This window comes from Typopeltis vanoorti, chromosome 19 (assembly GCF_054136105.1).
Source record: "Typopeltis vanoorti isolate ZY-2024b chromosome 19, IOZ_Tvanoo_1.0, whole genome shotgun sequence".
Classification (NCBI taxonomy): Eukaryota; Metazoa; Arthropoda; class Arachnida; order Uropygi; family Thelyphonidae; genus Typopeltis; species Typopeltis vanoorti.
This window is the reverse complement of record NC_143567.1, coordinates 75,190,979-75,214,449: the sequence shown is the minus strand read 5'-3', so window position 1 is coordinate 75,214,449 and position 23,471 is coordinate 75,190,979. Positions and strand designations below refer to the sequence as shown.

General features: G+C 36.7%; 1 protein-coding gene and 1 non-coding gene across 5 annotated transcripts in view; both read right to left on the bottom strand.

The window, feature by feature from the left end:
• The window catches only part of LOC150096253 (SET domain-containing protein 4-like), a 151,405-nt gene extending 128,150 nt beyond the window's left edge, over positions 1 to 23,255 (bottom strand). For 2 of the 4 annotated variants that reach the window (XM_090409100.1, XM_090409103.1), the window contains exons 1-3: positions 22,894 to 23,255; positions 15,899 to 16,017; positions 9,546 to 9,729 (exon numbers count right to left, since the gene is read on the bottom strand). In XM_090409100.1, the coding sequence (XP_090265226.1) occupies positions 9,546 to 9,729; positions 15,899 to 15,994 (280 nt within the window). In that variant the 5' untranslated portion in view covers positions 15,995 to 16,017; positions 22,894 to 23,255. Of the gene's footprint in view, positions 1 to 9,545; positions 9,738 to 15,898; positions 16,018 to 22,893 lie in introns of all 4 variants that reach the window. The other 2 variants (XM_090409102.1, XM_090409101.1) reach the window with 2 other exon arrangements.
• Positions 17,579 to 17,697, bottom strand: LOC150096254 (U6atac minor spliceosomal RNA). The gene has a single exon (XR_016550002.1). It is a non-coding gene; the product is annotated as a U6atac minor spliceosomal RNA (small nuclear RNA).
• Positions 23,256 to 23,471: the final 216 nt, after the last annotated feature.

Genomic DNA, 23,471 nt, shown 5'->3' with positions numbered 1-23,471 from the left:
AACACCCTCAGATCTCTTGTCCCCTCTATAACATGTAATTATCTCTTAGCAACTGTATAAATCCCATTTCCATCTTGATATGACCCCCTTTCCTCCCTCCAATTGATTTTCCCATAGTTAAAGTAACCCATAATAATTGTCTTTTGATTGGATGGAAAGAAGATCAAGGCTGCTTTGATGATATTCAAGAACAATTTAGTAGAAGCAATGCGTAAATATATTCCAAAGGTCAAAAAAGGTCAATTATGTAGGATGGTATTGATTGGGAAAAATGGTATAAGGACAACTGCTGCAGAGAGTATAGGTTGAGATATTTAATGATCAGTTTGTAAAAGTCTTTCATCATGGAGAGTTTGAGAGCAGTGGATGATGAGGAGGAGAGGCTGACTGGGAGTGAGGAAGAGATATATATGGAGAATTAAGCAAACTTGATATTAACAAGGCTGTGGGACTTGATGATATATTGCCACGTATTTTGAAGTAATGTGCCAGGGAGTTGATATCTGCCTTGACATATTTGTTTAATATGAATCTTAGATTGGATCAAGTTCAAAAAAGAAATGGAAGGAAGGCAAGGTTGTACTGCTTCATAAAGGAGGTGACAGAATTCAAGCATCAAATTATAGGGCAATCTATATATCAGGTGTTTGGGTTAAAGTGTTGGTGAGGCTGGTGAGAATGAGGATCCAGAATTGGGTTGCAAACAATTGTTATTATCTTTGATGGACACATGTATTTGCTAAAGGGAGGTCATGTTTTAGTAATCTACTTACTTATTGTACTTAGACTTTGTAAAGGCTTTTGATGGATTACTGCATGATAAATTGATATTCAAACTAGAGTGGATGGGATTGGATATTAAGCTAGTGCATTAGGTTGGAGATTGGCTATCTGATGGCATAAACAAGTTGTGTATTTGGGAGCAATATCCCAGAAGAGGAAAGTCACTAGTGGTGTGCTTCAGGGCCACTGCAGTTTAACTGGTATGTTAATGATATTGGAGAAGATTTGAATGGAAATATAGTTGTTTGCAGATGATGCAAAGTTGGGATGAACTATGAGGAGTAGAGCAGATGTTGTAGCCTTGCAAGAAGACTTGAATAGACTGACTAAATGGGCATGGGAGTTGGGATGACAGTTCAATATTGTGAAATGTAAGGTTTTAAAAGTTGGAAAACAAAAATGAGATGTAGAATTTACTCTTGGTGGGGATATATTGTTGAAGGTGGAGGAAATAAGAGATCACAGGGTGATGGTGAATAAAGATATGAAATTTAGAGGACATACTGCCAAAATTGAAAAGAAAACACAATGAATTCTGGCAATGATGTGGAGCACACTGACTTTTAGAAGGAAGGATCCATTTCTGGTTCTATTTCATAAGGCCCTGATATGGACTACTGTCCATATCAGGTATGTGGGTATCCATACCTTGATATGGATACCCACATATGGACTACTGTGCATAGATTTGGTCGCTTGGTTTTCAAAAGGATGGAGAGATGTTGGAGAAGGTCCAGAGGCGATTCAGCAAAATAGTTTCTGATCTCTGGAATGTAGAAAAAGGTTGAGACAATGCAATTTGCAGTCTAGTAGATAGGAGAAAGAGGGGGGGGGGGGGTGATATGATAGAGATGTACAAGTTGGTAAGGGGTTGTTATAGGATTAACACTGAAGAGGCTTTTCATAAAATGGTGGGAAACAGGTTTTTTACATGGAGAGTTTTGAATGATTGGAATGCATTGCCTGAGAGCGTGATGTCTGTGGAGAGTTTGAATGTGTTTAAGGTGCAGTATGATGAACTGTGTGTATAGCAAAATGGACCTCCTAGATGAGTCTGTGACTCCATGGGGTCTTAGGATGATGAAAATAATAATTATAATAATCATAGCATTTCATTGACTAGCAACAGAGAAGAATAACAGTGAGAGGTGAGAAAGATAACATAACAATGAGGGGGGGTAAATTCAAGTATGGAATAATTTGGATCCTGAATTTTCATTAAATTTAAGGATTGAGCTTTTATTTAAGAAGCGCACAGATTTACATTCTATTAATGGCAACTGGTATATGCCAATATTTTCAAGCCTTCTTACAGGAATTTGTTCAACTGAAGTAAAAGAACTATTGATAATTCCTACAGTGATTGGAATAGAAGAAACTATATGTACTTCCATTATGTTATGTAAGAAATTGTATTCTCTGTTTTGAAATGAAAGCAGTGTTCTGTCTGAATTTTTTCTCAACTAGGAAGGACTGTTTTGTTTCTCTACTTCTCTCATGTTGAAGGTGAAATGAACTGTTACTAATGCAGGTAACTTGATACATGTGGTAATTGCATTCTCAAGAATTGCTGCATATATCAAAATCTGTCAAATGGGAGGCTTATAACATGGGATAACAAAGGTTGTGTTTCCAAGTAGACTGCAACCTTTCAAGATGAATTTAATAAAAAAAAATGTACCTATTTGTCATACATGTTAAGATATAAAAGTAGTAAATGAAATATTCAGTATGTATAAAACAAATAACTATTAAAGTATGTAGTTCTTTATTTTCATGATTACATTTTAACTACATCTTTAGCTGGCATGCTAAAGTTGAAGACTTGTATGAGGGTGAAGGCTATCTTTTTTGATAATCTCTCAATTGAAACCCAACTTGTAGTTTTTAATTTCTGATTATAACTTCCTAGTGTGTAACCTTCTTCTGCTATCTTATCTTTGAAGAGAAATTCATGAAATTCTTCAATGGCAACATGAGCTGCAGCTTAGGCAGCCATGTTCAGATTGTGGAAGGCATAGCAACTCATAGCAGTCAAACTACCCAAACTTCAGTGGTTGCTTTTCATCTTTTGTCAGATCTTCATACAAATCTTTTGCTTTCTCTCATATGACTGCTCCAAACAAAAGCATGTTCTGCTGGTTGTAGTGCTCGATCCTCATATCCTTTCTGCTTTTTCAATTGCATGACATTGAGATTTCGATACTCTGGTCATGCTCAGATTCATGCAGAATTGAGCACTCTTGCAAGTTGCATCAACTATTATCACTAGAATCACTCAATCCTGTGACCCTCTGAATGTCCATGCTATGTTCACCTCTATCAAGATTCAGAACTTCCAATTTTATCACTGAAGAATGGGATTTCCTAGGCCTTTTCTTCATATGGTCTTAATTCACATTCTTCTTTTCACTTAGTTTAATTTGTTTTTTTCTCTTGCTAGGCATCCTGCTCAAAGGGAGCAGATTTTTTTTTTTTTACAGATAGACAATACTGCATAAACCAATAAGGCAGTAGGATCACAAAATGGACTCAGCAGATGGGAATAGGAAACAGCAATAGTTTTTAGGTACCATAATAATGAAACGCATATAGGTGAAAATGCCAATAACGAAATCATGCATAACTTGAACTCTGAATATTGATGAGATTATTTAATCTGTTCAGTCCACTCAGAACTGCAGAAGTTTTATTTCTGTTGTAAAAAGTGTAGTTTGAAGGGCTAGTGTTACATCTTAGCTTACATGGTTGTCATTATGAGTTAAACTTTTAAGTTGAGCTCACTGCACATTTATCTCTAATTTTGTATGAGCAATTTATTTGAGAGAAAATATGTAAGTAACTTAGTAATCCTTATAGGTCATATATATTATTATTTTTATTAAGAGACTTCCAGGGAGTCAGTGACTCATCGAGAGAGGCCACATATTCCACACACCTTCTATCATACTTATTCTTGAATTCATTCACACTGCTTGCACTCACAACATCCAATGGCAATCCATTCTAATCACACACCACCCTCTGAGAGAAAAATCTAGCCCTCATCTCTTTCTTAGCAGCCTTCATTCTCAGCTTCCATGGATGCTTTCTTGTCCTTTCTCCACCCTCCATAAATCGAAAAATTTCATCAAATGAAATTATTATTATTATTATTATTATTATTTCAGGCGACTCCAGGGAGTCCTTAGACTCATTGAGGGAGGCTCTAAACACCATGTCCACACAACTATACGACATTTTCACAGTATCTATCATACCTTGCCTTGAACTCACTCACCATCATAGTACCCACAACAGACTCTGGCAGATTATTCCACTCATTTACCACTCTAAAAGTAAAGAACCCAGCTCTAACACCCATGCTAACTACACTCTTGCCCAGCTTCCATAGGTGTCCCCTAGTTCTCCCACCACCAGTCCTGATCTCAAAAATATCCTCTAAATTAATCCTATAGAATCCCTTTAGCAATTTGAATGTCTCAATCATTTCTCCCCTTTTCCGCCTATCAACTAGTTTCTGCAGCCCACAAATCTTCAACCTGTTCTCATATGGTTCATTCCATAGACCTGCTATCATCTTGGTCACTTGCCTCTGGATCCTCTCCACCTCCTCCCCATCAAGAAGGAACCGAAGTGACCAAATCTGGGCACAGTAGTCGAGATGAGGTCTTATCAAGGCTTGGTACAGAGGTACAATAACTTGCTTGTCTCTGCTCGTCAAGGTATTTTTCAACAACCAAGTGAGCTGATGAGCTGATTTAGCTACTTTTGCAATGTGCCCCCCTAAAATTCATCTCCCTATCCACCAACACTCCCAAGTCCCTGGCCTCATCAATCTCCTGGAGTACAGTTCCACCAATGTGGTATACTGCTGCTAATCTTTTCACCCCAAAATGCATAACCTTACATTTTGTCACATTAAATTGACATCCATTCTCCTTAGCCCAGAACTCCAATCTATCCAAGTCATCCTGCAAGATTCTGACATCTTCTGCATTCACTATCGCCCTACCCAACTTTGCATCATTAGCGAACAAATGAACTGTTCCACTTAAATCCTTCCCTATATCATTAATGAACAGATTAAACAGCAGTGGTCCAAGAACAGAACCCTGCAGCACACCACTAGTCACAGGTCGTCTTTTGGACTCTACTCCTGAATAAACTACTCTTTGATATCTCTCCATCAACCACCCACCTATCCATCTCATCAACCCTATATCCATTCCCATATGTTGTAGTTTACGGATTAGAATTCCATGTGGTATCCTGTCAAACGCCTTTGCCAAGTCCAGCAGTATCACTGTAAACCCGTTTCCCTTATCCAGTTCAGCCATCACCTTGTTATAAAACTTGAGCAAGTTACTGAGGCATGATCTATCCTTCACAAAGCCATGCTGTCCCCTGTACAGTATCTCATTTTAATCAATCCATTCCTGTATTTTTCCCTTGACTACTTTCTCCAAGACCTTGACAACGACTCCTGATATGCTGATCGGTCGGTAATTTGCAACCGTAATCTTGGATCCTCCTTTATGCAGTGAAACTATTTTTCCCTCTTTCCACACTTCGGGACTAAACCAGACCTGAGATTCAGATTAAACAACATGGTCAAGGGCACTGATAATTCCTTAGCCGCTTCATGCAAGACCGGTGCCGGTATACCATCCAATCCCACAGATGTATTCACATTAAGGTTCTGTAATAGACTATTCACATCCACTTCACTCATCACAATTCCCGTATAAACTAATGGTTCCTTCATTTCTTCAATGTCACCACCTGGATGATATACTTTTGCAAAGTGCGCGCTCAGTAACTCCACTATATCAACTGATTCAGTGACCTCCTTACCATCGTCATTCCTTAAAATCATTTTGCTGTGTACAGTTTTTTTCTTGCTTGCAGCATATTGAAAGAACTGTTTGGGATTTTCTTTTGCTTGCATAGCTAGTTTCCTTTCATAATCCACTTTTGCTTTTTTTTTACCACACTCGTTACCCTTCTGGCCTGCACTTTATACTATTCGTGTGCCTGCAGGTCACCCCTTTGAATTCTGTATGACCCTTTCAGAAGTGTGTAAGTCTGAATCATATCATCCCTCTTTCTCCTGTTTGCTAGTGTCTGCAGTCTACAAATTCTCAATCTGTTTTCATAATCAGTATTCCACAATCTTGATATCATTTTTAACACTCTCCTTTGTACTCTCTCCAATATATCAGAATCACAATGGAAACCAGGAAACCAGACCAGTGCACAATAGTCCAAGTGAGGTCTTATTAAAGCCTTGTAAAGAGGCAAATTGACATCCTTATCTTTACATGTGAACGTTTGTTTAAGCATTGCAATTATCTTTTGAGTTGTATTGGCAATTTTTGCAGCATGGCCGCTGAACTTCAACTTCCTATCTACTAACACTCCAACATCCCTAGCCTCATCCCACCAATATAACACAGCACTGGATATCTAATCACGCCGAAGTGAAACTTTACATTTACTGACATTGAACTGATACCCATTTCCCCATGCCCATAATTCCAATCTATTCAAATCATTCTGCAAGTACTGCATATCAGCTGCATTCCTGATTACCTTACCCATCTCTGCATCATCAACAAATAGCTGTATATTGCTTATCATATCTTTCCCAATGTCATTAATGTATAGAATATTGAAGATTGAATAACAGTGGACCAAGCACTGATCCTTGTGGTACACACTTGTTACCTTAAATTTTGCAGACTCACATCTCCCATATACCAATTTTTGATATCTGTCAGTGAGCCATCCTCTTATCCATGATAATATTCTTGAACCCAAACCCATTTTCTTCAATTTATGCAACAGTCTACCATGCTGTATTCTGTCATAAGTCTTAGCAAAATCCAAAAGTATCCATTCCCCTTGTCTAGTTCAATGGTAACATTATTATAGAATGTGAGCAAGTTACTAAAACATGACTTTCCTTTAGTAAACCCATGTTGTTCATTGCAAAGTAGAAATTCGCTGTCAATCCATTTCTGAATGCAAGCCGTAACCATTTTTCCAAAAGCTTCACCACCACTCCTGAGATACTAATTGGTTGATAGTTGAATACATTGGTCTTTGCACCACCCTTGTGGAATGGAATTACCATGCATTCCTTCCATTCCTGCAGAATCTTCCCTGTTACGAGACTCATATTAAACAGCCTGATCAGGAGAATAGCCAGTTCAGCTGAACACTCTTTTAGCACACTTGCTGATATCCCATCAGTCCCTATTCAATTTGTGAAATATTCAATTCAAATTCTTATTCAATTTGTGAAATAGCTCTAATACCTTGTTATTATACACCTGCATTTCTTCATCCAGTGAAGAGGTAGCAGTGAGCTTAAAGTTGCATACACCAGGTTGATAGCTTTTAACAAAATGGGCACACGTTAGATGAACAACCTCTTTTCTACATCTGTAACCCCTCACGCCATCTGGATTTAGAAGAGTTATTCTTTCATATTCATTCTTTCTTTTATTTGCAGCATACTGAGAGAATTCTTGTGGGTTGTCATTAGCATGCAGAGTCAGTTTCTTTTCACACTCAGACTTTGCTTTCCATACAACAGTTGCAACTATTATGGCCTGCTGCTTATAACGTTCATAATGGACGTCATCCTTACGCACACAGTATTCCTTCCACATCGTCCTTTTCTTACGAATCTTTTGCTTAATAAGATTGCACATCCATTTGACTCCTACCCTATTTATTCTTAGAACTCTCGAAGCGCATTTTGATATCGCATCATTTAAGCATTGCTTAAATGCTTCCCATGCACTGTCGATATTCTTTCCATCCAGCAACCAATCCCATTCCACTGAACTCAGTATACTCCTTAGTTGGTCATAATTTCCTGCTTTGTAGTTCAGCATGTAAACTTTTCTGAGTGGAACATTCATAAACTTTGCCACTTCCCAAGTGAGTACCACATGATCACTGTCACCAATTTCAGTTATGTCTTTAACTGAAACGCCCTCTGACACTATAATCAAATCTAACACTCTTTGACCTCAAGTTCCTTCTGTCACATGCTGCTTGAGAAAGTTGTCCACAACAGCCCAATAAATACATTTTCATTCTTCTCATGAGATTCTACTGCTACCCAATCAATATTTGGATAATTAAAGTCTCACATTATGATTGCTCTTTTCACGTTCATCTTTTCTATTTGGTGATGCATTTCTTCATCATTAGCAGCCAATCCACCAGGTCTGCAACAACACCCCACTATGTAATTGATCTTCTTAGATTTCAAGTCACACCAGATGGCTTCAAACTCACTGCCATATGATATATGGTTAGTAGTAGTACTACTACTACAATCACAGGTCTCAACTCTAACTGGATTCAAGTCATTCGATATCATTAGCAGCACCCCCCCCCTCCTCTCCTATCCTCTCTACCCTTCCTAAAAATACTGTACCCTTGACACTCGATACCAGTTAGTAGGTCTGACTCTGATAGCCAGGTATCACTAATACCTACAATCTGAGGTCGCAACATATTGACTAAGGCAACAAACTCTACTCCTTTGTTTCTGATACTCCTATCATTCATGTACAGACATAATAATCTACCTGTTTGTTCTTTTGTATAGTCTTGTCTGCCTGACACAGTTGGACAACTTGCAGATCTCTATTCTTCTCTAATCCCTTATACATGTAGACATCTTTACACACGTTTGTTGGGTCCGAACTAGATGAACACAAAGCTGAAATCATTCTCTCCTCATCAACATTTCCATGACAAAGTCCATTACCCTCATGAACACAGTTATATAACATTGTCGCTCTTACACTCACATTCATAACATTCCTCCCTTTATAATTTAGATTCCCTGACTCTCTGTGATATAATAACTGTAAATAATATTTGATTTATTACATTTTTTTTTGTATATAATTGGCATAATAACTGACTTCAATTATAACAGACAATGATTATGTTTTCTTTGAATTGAGTTAATAATTGAGTCTGAGATCAGTAATAATAGCGTTTCCATAGGAGATAAACTTAGTTGGTCTTTTGGCAATTATAATAAATGATTGAATACCATAAGGAAATCATACCTTTTCCATAATCACTGAGCGATTATGGAAAGAAAAAAGACATGAGAGAAAACTGTCCATTCATGCTAGAGAAAATTCAAGGCCTATATAGCAACAGCAAGAATGATCACAGAAAGGTGACAATGATAGAAGGTCATAGTGGTGAAGTAACCACTACAGATGATGTAGTGAAACTGTTTAATAAGTTCTCATGAATTCATTGTACAGTAGACTTTTACTATACAAACACCATTTATACAAACTACTAAAGAAAATTATTCCTGCGATTGTTACAAATTCTCTATTGTGAATCAACTATATTTCATACTGGTGTGAATAATGCTATGCTACATAGATTAGAAATAAATTAACACGTATTAGCTGTTAAGCATGTTAGATGCTAATGCTAAAACTTTCCATACCAGCTATAAGATTGGAACAATTTCTGTTCCAAAGAACAGAAGTAGATTGAATGGAAGGGAAGGAGTTATTCAATTAGTTTATATGTTAATAAGTGTTTGAATTAGATAAAATACATACCTCTCATCTTTTTATAACATGTTGCATATAGAGAATTCTTTAAAAAGTTTTATGCATTCCAGTTATGGAGTTGTATGTATAGTAATGAATTTATAAATTCCATTTATTTTTTTCTGAGAATAAATATATGATACATACCACTAAAAACAACAGGCTTTAATTTTTTTGATGGCACAAAGCCATTTTTTTTCATCCAGATCATCAAGTGTTTATAAATATATACATTATGGAAAGTCGAGAGATTAGGATCATCAAGTGCATCTGATTGTTTTAATTTTTTCTGTTGCCGTACTCGAAAACTCCTTCCACATTTCTTTCCCATTTAGTCTATTAAATATGAAAAGCATAATAAACAACTAGAACAGCATAATGTAAATAATGGTGCTTTAATTGAAGTATTTATACATTGAGTCATTCCATGTGAAATCAAATTAAAGATTAAACTGAAGCTACATAAATTTGTATTTTGATGAAAGCAAATTAATTGGTTATACTATCCTTCAGATGAAAGAACTTTTTTTCCCCAGGTATCCTCGAGGCATACACCGTTTTGAATTATTTGCACTTTTGACAAACCAATTTTATTAAAGACGACAGCCACCTGCTGTAGGTGTTCTGAGTGCTCTCCACCCCCATTTTATACTCTACTCTATAGACTCTAAGTTGAATCCACAAGTAGTCTAATTCAGTGGCACACCCAGAGGGGGGGGAAGGCAAGGGGCCCTGTCTCCCCAAAGAAAAAGAGAAAAAAAACACTAGAAAATTTTCCAAAAATCTTTTCTTAATTAAAATTCATTTTTTTTTAAATTTATGTTGTGTCGTATCTTCTATTTCTATACTACTTATGAATTAGCCAACATCGCAGATGCTCAGTCATAGGTCGTATGCCGTGCGTAATGTGTATTCTCAAATCGACTACTCAACTCAGCCCCCCCCCCCACCAATATTAAATACTGAGTAAGCTAGTGGTCTAATTTTTTGTTTCATTTATACATGCAATGGAATATGCATGTCGTCTGATGATTTTACTTGGAATGACCCTATTATTAAATATATAATATTGAAAATATACAGATATATAATATATAATATAATATTAACATATGAATATACTACTGTATATTCATATATTAATATACATTTTTATATTTTATGATAATCCCATCCACAAGAAGTTGGAAAAATCTACAGCTTAACATTATCAGTGAGCTAAGCTATATTCTGAAGTCTCCAAGGCTAAATCAATAACAATGACATCAAAGATCTGCAGCAGCAGCAGGTTCCCTCCCAAAAACGTTTTTTTTTTTAAATCCCATGGCAAGAAAGCGCACTCAATTGATGGACATAGCACACTATGCCAATAGACTTAAGCATCTTATTATAAGTTTAGTAGGTTAGTTTATACGAACAGGTTAATTGTGCAGAGTAAACTTACTTGGATGTGACATGCCATTAAACTAAGTTTAAACACACACACAGAGGCACATATTACACCCACACATAAGTCACAAGACCTATGGTACAAAAGTGCTGTGTGTAAGTATGTATATATATATATATATATATATATATATATAAAAATCTGCTAATCTGTTTCTTGAATAGATGATAGTTGCAGAGTCTTTGGGAATGGAGTGAGGGAGGCATCATTCCCAGAAGCCTTTGTGTTGTCTTCACAATTTTGGCAATGTATCCCCTGAATTTTAGATCCCTTATCCACTATCACTCCCAGATCTCTTATTTCCTCTACCTCCAACAATATATTCTCACCAAGCATAAATTCTGCATCCCATCTTTGTTTTCCAAATTTTAAAACCTTACATTTTGCAACATTGAACTCACATCCCCATTTTCATGCCCAATCACTCAATTTATTCAAGTCTTCTTGCAAGGCCACAACATCTTCACTACTCTTTATGGTTCGTCCCAACTTTGCATCATCTGCAAACAACTGAATATCTCCATCCAAATCTTCGCCAATATCATTAATATACAAGTTAAATAGTAATGGCTCTAAAACAGACCCCCTGAAGCACTCCACTAGTGACTTTCCTTTTCCTGGATATCGCACCCCCCATACACAACTTGTTGATACCTATCAGATAGCCAGTCTCCAATCCAATGCACTAATCTAATATCCAACCCCATCTCCTCTAGTTTGACTGTCAACTTATCATGAGGTACTCTATCAAAAGCTTTTGCGAAATCCAAATATATTACTGTGTATCCTTCTCCTCTGTCCAAGGAAGCAGTCACTTTATTGTAATAAGCAAGTAGATTACTAAAACATGACTTCCCTTTAGCAAATCCATGCTGTCCATCAAAGATTATACCATTGTTGTCAACCCAACTCTGGATCCTAGTTCTCACAAGCTTCTCCAACAACTTAACCACAACACCTGACACAGAGATAGGCCTATAGTTTGATGCTTGAGTTCGATCACCTCTTTTATGAAGTGGCACAATCTTGCCCTCCTTCCACTCTTTAGGAACTTGACCAAGTGCAAGATTTGTATTAAAAAAATATGTCAAGGCAGGTGTCAACTCTCTGGCACATTCCTTCAGAATACGCGGTGATATATTATCAAGTCCCACAGCCTTATTTACATCTAGTTTACTCAACTCCCCAAACACCTCTTGCTCACTTACAGTCAGTCTCTCCTCCCCATCATCAACTGCTCTCAATCTCTCCATGAAGTCACATTCACAAGATTGAAAGATCTTTATGAACTGCTCATTAAGTATCTCCACCACACATTCTGCAACAGATGTCTTTATGCCATTTTCTCCAATCAATGTCATCCTTCCATAATCATTCTTTCTTTTGCTGGCTACATATCAAAAGAACTCCCTAGGATTCTTTTTGGCTTCATTAGCTAACTGCTGTTCATACCTCTCTTTACTCTCACCAACCAATTCACCCTCCTTGCCTGGTCTTTTTTAGACCTCATGAAATTGGTTATTTCCACTTCTCTTATGCTGATTCCACAATGCCCTTTTTCTCTGTATTGCGTGCTTAATCTCTTTATTCATCCATCTCACACCTACCTTATTTAACCTTCATTGGTGAGAGAAAATAGTTTAGGAGCGGAAGATAGTAGTAGAGTACATAGCCCACGGTTACTTCTATTCTTGCACTGGTGAGAAAATCATCTACTATGACATGCAGTCAGCAAAGGCTATAGGAGAGATTGCAACTAAGTTGCAAAGGACAGAAGACATATAGTATGGTAGTAGGCTGAAGCCTGTGCCAGACCCAGTCAAATGCCACAGAAATGTTAAGAGTAAAAACATAAGTTTCTTCAACCTTTCCATGGCCTTCTGTACAAAAGTGTATAGTAAAGGCTACAAGATCAGCTGTGAATCTGTGATTTTAGAGACCTAAAGTTAGCCATCCAATCCCTCTTGCTTCAGGACCATCTATGATTTTTTATTTGAGAAAACCGAAGTAAAGTAAATGCAATTAGATGGTACTTTGTTAGCTCACTTTTATCTTTCCATCCCCTTTTTCGAATCAACTGAATGTGGCTTTGTTTCCATGTTGTAGGGTAGATGACTGTAACAGAAAGAACTGAAGAAGCAAAAGATGATTCGTGTTAGCTCTAGAGCACAAGTTTTTAGCATAATGGGGTGGGAGGGGTAATTGCATCACAAATGAATTATTATTATTGTTTCAGTAAGGAAATACCGTGAGTAGACATAATAATTAAAATTATAATAATGGAATTAACTCAAGTAAAATATTATTTATTAGTATAATTTCACCTGAGTATCACAGGCGATGGTTTACGTCTATTCCCTTTGTGGGAGATAGTACTTTATAAGTCAGCTAATCTTTTCTATCTTTTTTTAATTGTGTGTGTGTATATATATATATATATATATAATTTATTTATTTATCCTTTTTTTTATATAAGTTAGGAAATTTATTGACCTTTTTCAGTTATCTTACATTAGCTACTTAGGTGGTGATTTTGGAATTGTCAGTTATTGTTTAATTAGCTTTATACATGTACTGAAGATGCCTGTGATACTCAGGCGAAAATGATACTAATAAATAATATTTTAAGTGAGTTAATTCCGTTATTATAATTTTAATAATTATTATTATGTGACACCTCCAGGGAGTCCCAAGGCTCATTGAGGGAGAGTGTGCCAACAGCATCGAACGACGGATTTCCTTCCAACTACTAACTGCGTTCAAACTTGCTTAACCTTTTTGCGTGAGCCATTAGTAGCAGAGGCTCTACCAATTGACCACCCTTTGCCAGCAAAGGTTGGTCGATTCAACAACATATAATAAGCAGAGAACCAGAATATGGGGTAGGGTCCCTAAAAGCTCTCTCAAAATGCTCGACTCAAAACAGAGGAGGGCAATTAGACTTATCAATGATCCATCCCTTACCAACTCTCTCCCCCCACTTTCACACAGACGTTTGGTCTCTGCAGTAAGTATATTCTACAAATATTTCTATGGGAAATGCTCATCCGAAATAACATCAATAATTCCCCCGCTCAGTACTCAGCTCATTGGAACACGTGCAGCTGCTGCACAACATCCCTTCCCAGTACACCTAGAAACAAACAGAACAAATTTCTTTTCCTCTTCCCTCATCCCTGCAACTGCTGCACTGTAGAACAGTCTCCCATCTGCTGTGTTTCCCAACGAATACAAGTCATTCAAATCAAATGTAAACAAATTCCTCCTTTCCCAACCCACCACCCATACACGGTACTAATGTACTATAGGTTGATCAATCAACCTCCTGTGTATGGGCCCAACATTTAAAAAAAAAAAAAAAAAAATGGGGAGGGGGGGGGGTTCAGGGTTTTGCATTCTCTGCAATAAGATATAAGTTCTGATGAATGCACAAAATTAGGTCAAGATTACCAGCTAGGATTTCATTGGAAATAATAGGCCCTGGTTGGGTGACTATGTGGTAATTGTGAACATCATTTATGTTGCTCCCAGGGCTACAAATGTTGATAAAATCAATGTGGAAACTTTTCTGTAAGAATTTTTTGTCTGTTGGTTTTTTTTTATTGGATTTTTATTAATTTTTCTAATATTTTTTGCAAAAGTTTTTATGATTTGCAGTATAACTGTTTGGTTAGAGCAGTTCACTGTTAGTGTAGAGAAGAAATAATGAGACTGCAAAGCAAGGAGAGAAAGAGACTCACAAATATATCACCCACAACACAAAGGTAACTAAATATGTCCATGTGTGGCCTCAACGGTTCTCCACATGCTGCCATACTTGGACTCCCTCCAAGTAAGTGGCACCAGAATTTCTGCTAGCTGATTGGGAAGCCATGTAATCCATAGCTATTAGGCTCAGTCCTATGCAGTATCCAGTGGCTGGCTTGTGGAACACCATTCTGCTACAGTGTCATCAAATGGGGGGAAGGATCTGGGTCCCTACAGTGTATGTCCTTGGAGAGTATTATCTGTACCACTGCACATTAGAAGAAAGAGTATGCAGAAACTGGAGTTCTTTCATTACCTAGAGATGTAGATGAGAATATTTATCTTATCCCATTTTTTCCCTTATTTATCAGGTTCAATGGCCAAACAATCCTATAATCATAGTTTGCTGTCTGTCAATTTGTGTGTTTTCAGGCCAGTCTGTTTTGCACACCAAGTAAACTTCAATTTCCAGAAGAAAGCATGTCACCTCCACATGAGATTAGCCAATCCATCTTAGCTGAAAAGCCATTTACAGACAGAAAGGGCATTTATATGCTCCTTGTGTCTGTGCTGTATTTTGCCAAATAAGAGTTATTTGGAAAAATAATGAAAAAAACGTTAGAAGTTGAAAGTTGTTGCAAACATGTATTTCCTATCTCAAATGGTGAATTTTTTAAAAATCTAGAATGGGCCATTATGACCTTTAAATTTTTACAAGTCAAGCTTATATACAATGTCTAGTACTATAAACTTGATATCACAACCATGACTTTTTGATGTGTCCACAGGAGTATGCTGGTGAACTATCCTACGTAAAAGATTCCAGTACGTGAGATTTTTATGTAGGGAGTAAAGTTATTGCAAATTATGCATTTCTATACATAACTTGCAATAACTTCCCCCCCCTTACTTTTTTTTTTTCTTGTATCTGTAGAACCAGAATAAAGGACCTAATGTATGACATTCAATTATCAATCATAAAAAAATAAAAGTATAAAACATCTGAAATAAACTATTTATGAAAGCATCAGAGATAAAATTGACAAGACAGGATTATTGGTAGATTACTGGTATGCAAATAGCTAAAAGAAAGTATTTCAAGGGGACAGGGGAGGGAACACTGTTTATTGTGATCACTTTGGGACAGTAACTTTTCGATAACAATAACCAGATGATAACATTAAGCAGAGGATATAAAAAATTGCATCATTTATTCCAATTTATTATAATGAACATTATTTAATTTATTGTTATAAATAACTTTTTAATAAGCAACAACATAAAATTTATTTTAAAAACTTATCTGGTGTTGTCTGTCGTGTACTTCATGAATAAATTGCTCACCCATAATGCCTTTCAAAGTTCGTTGCTTTATGTTGCACACCATGACTTCTTGCATTTGGGCATTGGTTGGAGGAGCTTCTAAAATTAAAACAACATAAAGGTTATATCTTTACTTTTTTTCTTGCTTCTGCCATAATGCTAAGGGCTGTTTTAACGAGCACTTAAAGTCAAATTCACTTACTGAAAGAAGTCACAAAAATAAACTTGAAAAATTACAATTCGACTGTATTTATACCCACCTGCATTTGCCTGGAAGATTTAAGATTTACAGAAGAATAAGATTAAAAGAAGATTAACACAAAAGTCAAATTTCAACAAAAATGTTCTTTGTCAAATTTTCTCCTGATTAATCCTTAAAGTTCTTAATTCTGAGATGCAAAAGGCTAAATATTTCAGGATTTTGATAACAATAACCAAAACTTTGATTATAATAAATGGATTATTTTTAATTCATTTTAAATGGTGTGTTTTGGAACAGACATAACAATAACAATATGATAATAATAGCCGATTGATAATATTATCCAGGAACACAATAAGCAGATTCTACTGTATATGATAACACATAAGCTTCACACCTTCTCTCACAGAGAGAGAGAGAGAGAAACAAAAAGAAAATAGCAATGACAGGTTTCAGAGTGTATGGTGCAAGGGTATGACAGACAGGACAAAAATAATGCTGCTATAGACTATGGAACAAAAGACAATGAGGAGAAAAATCTTTAGGCAAGTTAGTTCAGGAAGTGTGAACATGTAATTATGACAGATTTCAACTGAGATGGCATCCTTGTTCTAGTTGTGAGCGCAATCTCAGTCCTGAGTTGAGAATAGGATAAAAGGAAGTCATGTGGAATTAGAAGGCAGGTATATAGACTTAGAAACACAGCTTGAGGCAATACAATGTATAAAAGAATCTGAAGTAAAAGAGGTCAGTAGAACATGAAAAATTGAGAAAGATTGAAATGTAAGGTGAAAAAAAAAGTGTATTGTGTGTGTGTGTATGTGTTTAGAGAGAGAGAGAGAGAGTAGCTGCACGAGAAATATATGGCTCAAGGTACTTAAGATACAACATGGTGTTGAGACCTCACTTCATGTTTTAAGGCAATATGCTAATGAACAGTAACAGCTATTGATACTATAAGAGGGGTAAGACAGTGTCGCTGCATAAGTGGTGGTAAAATGGCAACAGCACACTGCAGATCCATTTGTATTTTTCTGTAGTTGTTAAGATTTAAGGAAAAAAATTAGTAGGAATGCATTATAGAACTGGACAGATGATGAAAATATTATTTATGGAGATCAGCATGATTTCTTTAAGGAGCACTCTTGTCTTAGTAAGCTGGTCACCTTATTATTAACATCAGACTGCTAAGAAGTCAAAATACACATCGCAGGAAGTTAACACTCGCACACAAAAATATATCAAATTGTTTCTGAAACCAGTTCACAGTTTCTGCACTTACTGCTCTCAGGCAATACATTCCACTCATCAACTACCCTCCATAAAAAGAACCTGCTCCTCACTCCCTTGCTCATGCTCTTTATATAGCTTCTAGGAATGGTTTGTTGTTCTCCTCTGTCTCTCTCTCTACCCTATGAAAATATCTCCTCCACATTAATCTGGTAATATCCCTTCAACTAAAAAAATTGATCACGTGCTGTGAAGTAAGCAGCCGAGCCTTAATCTCATATGAATTAATTCCAGAAGCCAGTCTGTCTTTATCAGGAGTACTAACCTTCTTTCTTTTCATAGACCACAAAAGGTATTGAAGGGCTTGTCTAGGATTTGAACACAGGACCTCTCACACTGCTGGACTGAGTCACACATACACAAAAAAAAAAAAAAAAAACTTTGGCATTGATGGGATTATATAATAAAGAAACAAGTATAGTTAATGAGGAAACTACAAATACTGTTGTTTTTCTGAATTTTGAAAAAGTATTTGCAAGTTAAATATCTTGTCACATGACAAGATGATATTTAAATTGCAATGAATGAGTTCAAATATCAATCTAATGAACTGGCTGTCAGACATACCAAAAAATTGAGTATTGGGAGCAGGGGGAGAGGTGGTGGAGGAGTTCCACTGTCGGTACTCAAGGCATTACTATTTAGTCTTCATGTTAATATTATCTGGGATTACTTGTTATTATAATGTGACACCTCCAGGGAGTCCAACAGTTTAACAAGTTCTACAGTTACTTGTGATAATATGAAACTGAGGAGGATTATTAGTAATGAAGTTGATGTTATGGCTCTTTCAGAAGCTGAAAAGAGAGGCAAATATTTTGGATGCCTGAATAGTATAGCTGAGGGGAAAGCTTTGAACTCTGGGATCCATAGATGGGAAGTGCATACTCTATAGGTAGACCTAGGGATCTCAAAATAATGGTAAATAGAAATGTGAAGTTTAGGGATACATTACAAAGTGAAGACAACCAGTACTGTAGCAATAAGGGCATAGCAGTTCCATTGAAAAAGTTCTAATCAGAAAAAATCTGGCTGCAGGAATCTTGTAAGAATGAAGAAACTTTAATTTAAAAAATGATATCAGGATTGTGAAACATTGACTATGAGTATAGAGTGAGACATTTTCATATTACAAAGATTTTTCAAAGGATAGAAAAAGGGACTATCACCAGCAGTTTTTGCTTTTCTGGGTTCTTGCTAACGTGTGATCAAATCTTTGCTAATCTTTTTCCCCATTCTATTGCATGGACTGTGGCATTCTTTGGTGATGGATGTGTCACTATCATAGATGGTATTGTGTAGAGCAGGTGCCCTCAAGTGACTATTGTCATCTTGTCTTAAGCTTTTTCGCAAACCACTGATGTTCTTTAGCTGTGGACTTTACAACCATGACCATCATGAGGATGAGGTGGCTGGCCCTATGCCTCCCAATGTGTCCTATGTCTGTAGGTGTGTGTTCACGGGAACTAGTTGGCCTATTCTGGGGGACAAAAAACCCCTACCTCCATATGAGACCCGCTAAGTCACCTTGTTCTTCACATCTTAGATGGGAATCGAACCCAGGTCTTTCCGACCAAAGGGCTTCATCTATACTGACTGAGCTACGGGGGCTCTACTTAAGTGACTATACCTTAGATTAACTCTGTTCAATGTTAATGGAGTCAAGTTCCTATCTAACATCTAATAATATTAATATTATTATTATGACACAGGCACCTCCATGGAATCCTAAGACTCATTGTGGGAGGCCCTAACTATTACCAAAATATCTATCATACCTCTATTTGAAACTATTAACAGACAAAGCACTCACAACTGACTCAGGCAACCCATTCCATTCATTCACCACTCTCCTAGCAAAACATCTAGTCCTCATGCCCTTGCTAACCACACTCTTACCCAACTTACAGGGATGACCTCTTGTTCTAACCCTTCTAGCCTGTTTCTATCATATCCCATCTTTTTTGCCTATCAATCAACTTTTGCAATCCACAAACCCCTCAATCTATCCTCACAGGGAGCATTCCACAGACCACCCAAAATCATAGTCACTCGCCTCTGAATCCTTTCCACATATTATTATTATTATTATGTGACAACTACAGGGAGTCCAAGGACTCATTGCGGGAGGGCACTCTGCTTTGCTAAATACATCTCGCCCTCTCCACTACTACTTAATTCTTGTACTACGACACTACTCTATACTGCCCATCATCACTAACAACAGTGTTTTTTATCTGTAAATTGTGTGTTTTGAAGGCCAATCTGTCTGTACGCAAGATGAAAAACCCAAGTTTCTGGGAGAAAAAACCCTGCTACCTCCATAGGAGATCAGCTAACTCACCTTCAATTGAAAAAGCCCACATAAGGATTCCCCCTCGTCAAGACAAGAATTGGATCAATGTCTTTTTTAATCGAAGGATGCAATGTTCCACTGTTCTTTCAATTGGCTATGGAGACACCGTGATTCATAAATTAATGAAAATAATAATAACAAAGATGTTACCATACAGCATAATAAGAATATTTGAATCTGACACTACAGAAAAGAGTGAATATATTAGTTCATGTAAAGAGCTGGAAATATAAGAGAATCTATCACAAAGCCAATTAACAGAGAAAAGAGGCCCGAGGGAAAAGAAAAAAGCATATCACTAGGTGGAGGATGAACAAAAAGCTAAAATGGACATGTAATGGCTGAAGAAGAATAAAAATTAATGTTACTTTGAATCATGACACAAGGCTTTTATTAGTCCTTAACTCTAATAAAATACACATACTTCAATAAATTATTATTATTATTATTATTTGACACCTCCAGGGAGTCCAAAGACTCATCGAGGGAGAGTGTGCCAACAGCATCGAATGATTGGTTCCCCTTACAACTACTAACCGTGCTCAAACTTACTTAACTGAGCCATTAGTAGCAGAGGCTCTACCAATCGACCAACCTAACACAGCTTTTAAATAAAAGTAAGTATTTCTCATATGTAATAATTCTTGAAGCATGCAGAAGTAGGATGAATATAAGAATTCTAGAGAAAGACAAAAAATATTGGGAAACAGTACAAGTTTGCTCAGAGATCTTCTTTTAGCAACTCATTTGCATTTTAAGCATTAGTTAGAGGGGATTTCAGATTTTCCAAGACATAAAGATAACATTTAGACATAATGCTGATATTTAAATGAAAAGAAATCAGAATGGATTGGTGACTTCAATAAGGATTTGATTGACCTGACTAGTAGATATCAATAAATTATAATAGATATAATTTTAAGCATTAGTTAGAGGGGATTTCAGATTTTAGATTTTCCAAGACATAAAGATAACATTTAGACATAATGCTGATATTTAAATGAAAAGAAATCAGAATGGATTGGTGACTTCAATAAGGATTTGATTGACCTGACTAGTAGATATCAATAAATTATAATAGATAAATCGTATATACTTGTTTTATTTTATCCTTTATTCAAGCATAAACAAAGATTGTGCATGAAATATCTTACAACTAGACTGCTACTTGTATACTGATGAGACCTATATTAATAAAGGTCAAAACCAGTTAGACATTTAAGTAACTTAAATATCACTATGATATTCTCCTCCCCCTTTTTATTTTTCCATCTATCAATCAATTTTGTTATTTTTTGTAACCCACAAATTTTCAACCTATTCTCATAAGGGACATTCCACAGATGTGTCACCATCTTGGTCACTCACCTCTTGATCCTCTCAAGTATTATTGTGATTGCATAGCCTAAATTAAAATGTGTGCTCAACTAAATTAGTAGCAACATTATATAAATAGAATATATGAGAGGAGATTGGCCAGTAAGGTCAAAGCTAATTCCAAGTGAATTTTACTGCTATATGGCAAGCAAGGGGAAAAATAAGTATGGCAGGTTGACACTGGTGGATAGTTATGGAAGCAGAGTAACCATAGCAAATGATATAGTGGAATTATTTAACGAACACTTCATCAGTGTATATCATTGTGGTGTGAATGATGCTGTGCAGCATGTAGAAGGGAGGCAAGGATTAGGAGAATTAAAGGTGAAGAAATCAGAGGTGTAGCAAGTGTTGCCTAGGTTAGATGTTAATAATGCTGTGAGAATGGATGACATATCGCCATGTATTTTTAAATAATGTACAAAAGAATTAGCCTTGGCCTGGTTATTTAATGAAAGTCTTGCAGTGGAAAGAAGGCAAAATAATCACTCCCCAGAAGCATGGTTTGAGAACTTAAGTTTCCAATTACAGACTGGTCTGTATATCTGCAATTGTGATCGAAGTGTTGGAAAAACTGAGTTATTCGGTTGATGGACATTCTCTATGATGGTCAGCATGGGTTTGTGAGGGGTAGGTCTTGTTTTAGCAATCTGCTTATGTTTTGTGATATGGTGACAAATGTGTTGGATAAGGGAGAATCATGTGATATTCTTGGACTTGGCAAAAGCGTTTGATAGATTACCACACGATAATTTGGTGTACAAGCTAGAAGGCAGGAATAGATAGCACATTGGTTAGATGGATCGGAGATTGCTGTCTGAATGATACCAGCAAGTTGTTATGAGGGAGCTGTGTCACAGAAAAGGAAGGTGACTAGTGGTGTGCTTCAGGGTTCTGTTCTTGGGCCCTTGCTACTTAACTTGTTTGTTAATGATATTTCATGTGGATAGACTGGGATCTTCAAATGTTTGCCAATGATGCAAAGTTAGGTAGAATTATCAAGAATAGTGCTGATGTTAATTCTCTATGGGAAGATTTGAATAGACTTGTGGCTTGGACAAATGAATGGGGAAGCTGTTTTAATGATAATAAATGCAAGGTGTTACACTTTGGGATACAGAGATATAAGGCTACATAATGAATTGGTGGAACTGTACTTCAGGAAGTGGATGAGATTTGAGATCTTGGAGTGATGGTGAACAGTGGACTGAAGTTCCGAGGGTACATTGCACGATGCAAAGACTGTGCATTATATAGGGGCTATGATAAAAAGTACATTGACATCTGGGGGATAAGGGATAATGTCTCTATATAAGGCATTGGTCAGACCACATATGGACTATTTTGCTTGGCTCTGGTCACCTGGTTATCACTGTGATGTGGAAACCCTAGAGAGGGTTACATCAGGCAGACGTCACAATGACGCACCGATGTGTAGAGGAGGTAGCATCATGAATAATTCGCCCGCCGATTTTGAAACGAACATTCCTTTACCAGAGGAACTGAACTTACATAGGATATAAAGAAAACAGCTATAACACAAATAAGAAGCATTTTTGCTAGATGTCACCACAGATGAAACCTGTTAGAGAAGCTGACGTATCTTTCGTAACATTACGGGCGCTGGAAGGGCATATGCGGTGAACTAAATATATCCCATGCACGATGCAATGTTGTCGGTTGAATAGTAGTCGATAACACTTAACAAGCACAAGCAGCACTGAGGAGAATATAAATAAAACCAGCATACCAGAAATGAAGCAAAAATGAGTTGGGTATTCGTTTCGTGTTTGCTATCACCACGCAAACGCTATCATGACTCCATATTTTTGGCTACTGTTACGGTTCCGTCACTGGCAGGAAAATGCAACCGAACATGGTATCCGCCATACGCAGACAACGTCGGTGTGATTGCTGGATGTCGTGGGTTGTATGGTAGCGTCGGTTTCCATACAATGGACAATTCCTAAATACATACATACAGATCCAAACATAACCAATACAAGCAGCACATACTAAGTAAGAGAGGACAAAGTTAGATATTTTTTTTTTTTTTTTTTTTTTTTACAAAACGAATGCACACATATCACGAACAACAACTAACTCCCTACAGCTGGCAACCACCACCACGTGGATGAAGATGGCCAGTAAATGCAACAGCTGTAGTAAGATGGCGCTTTTGATCATCGTTTTCGCGGGCGATTTGTATAGCAGCATTTAGAGAGCGATGAACATGATATATTGTTAATATCACATTTTAATCTACGAAGTGCTTATTTAATAGTTACATTTGAAATTGGGAATTCGTGCATTAAATATGTCTGTGAT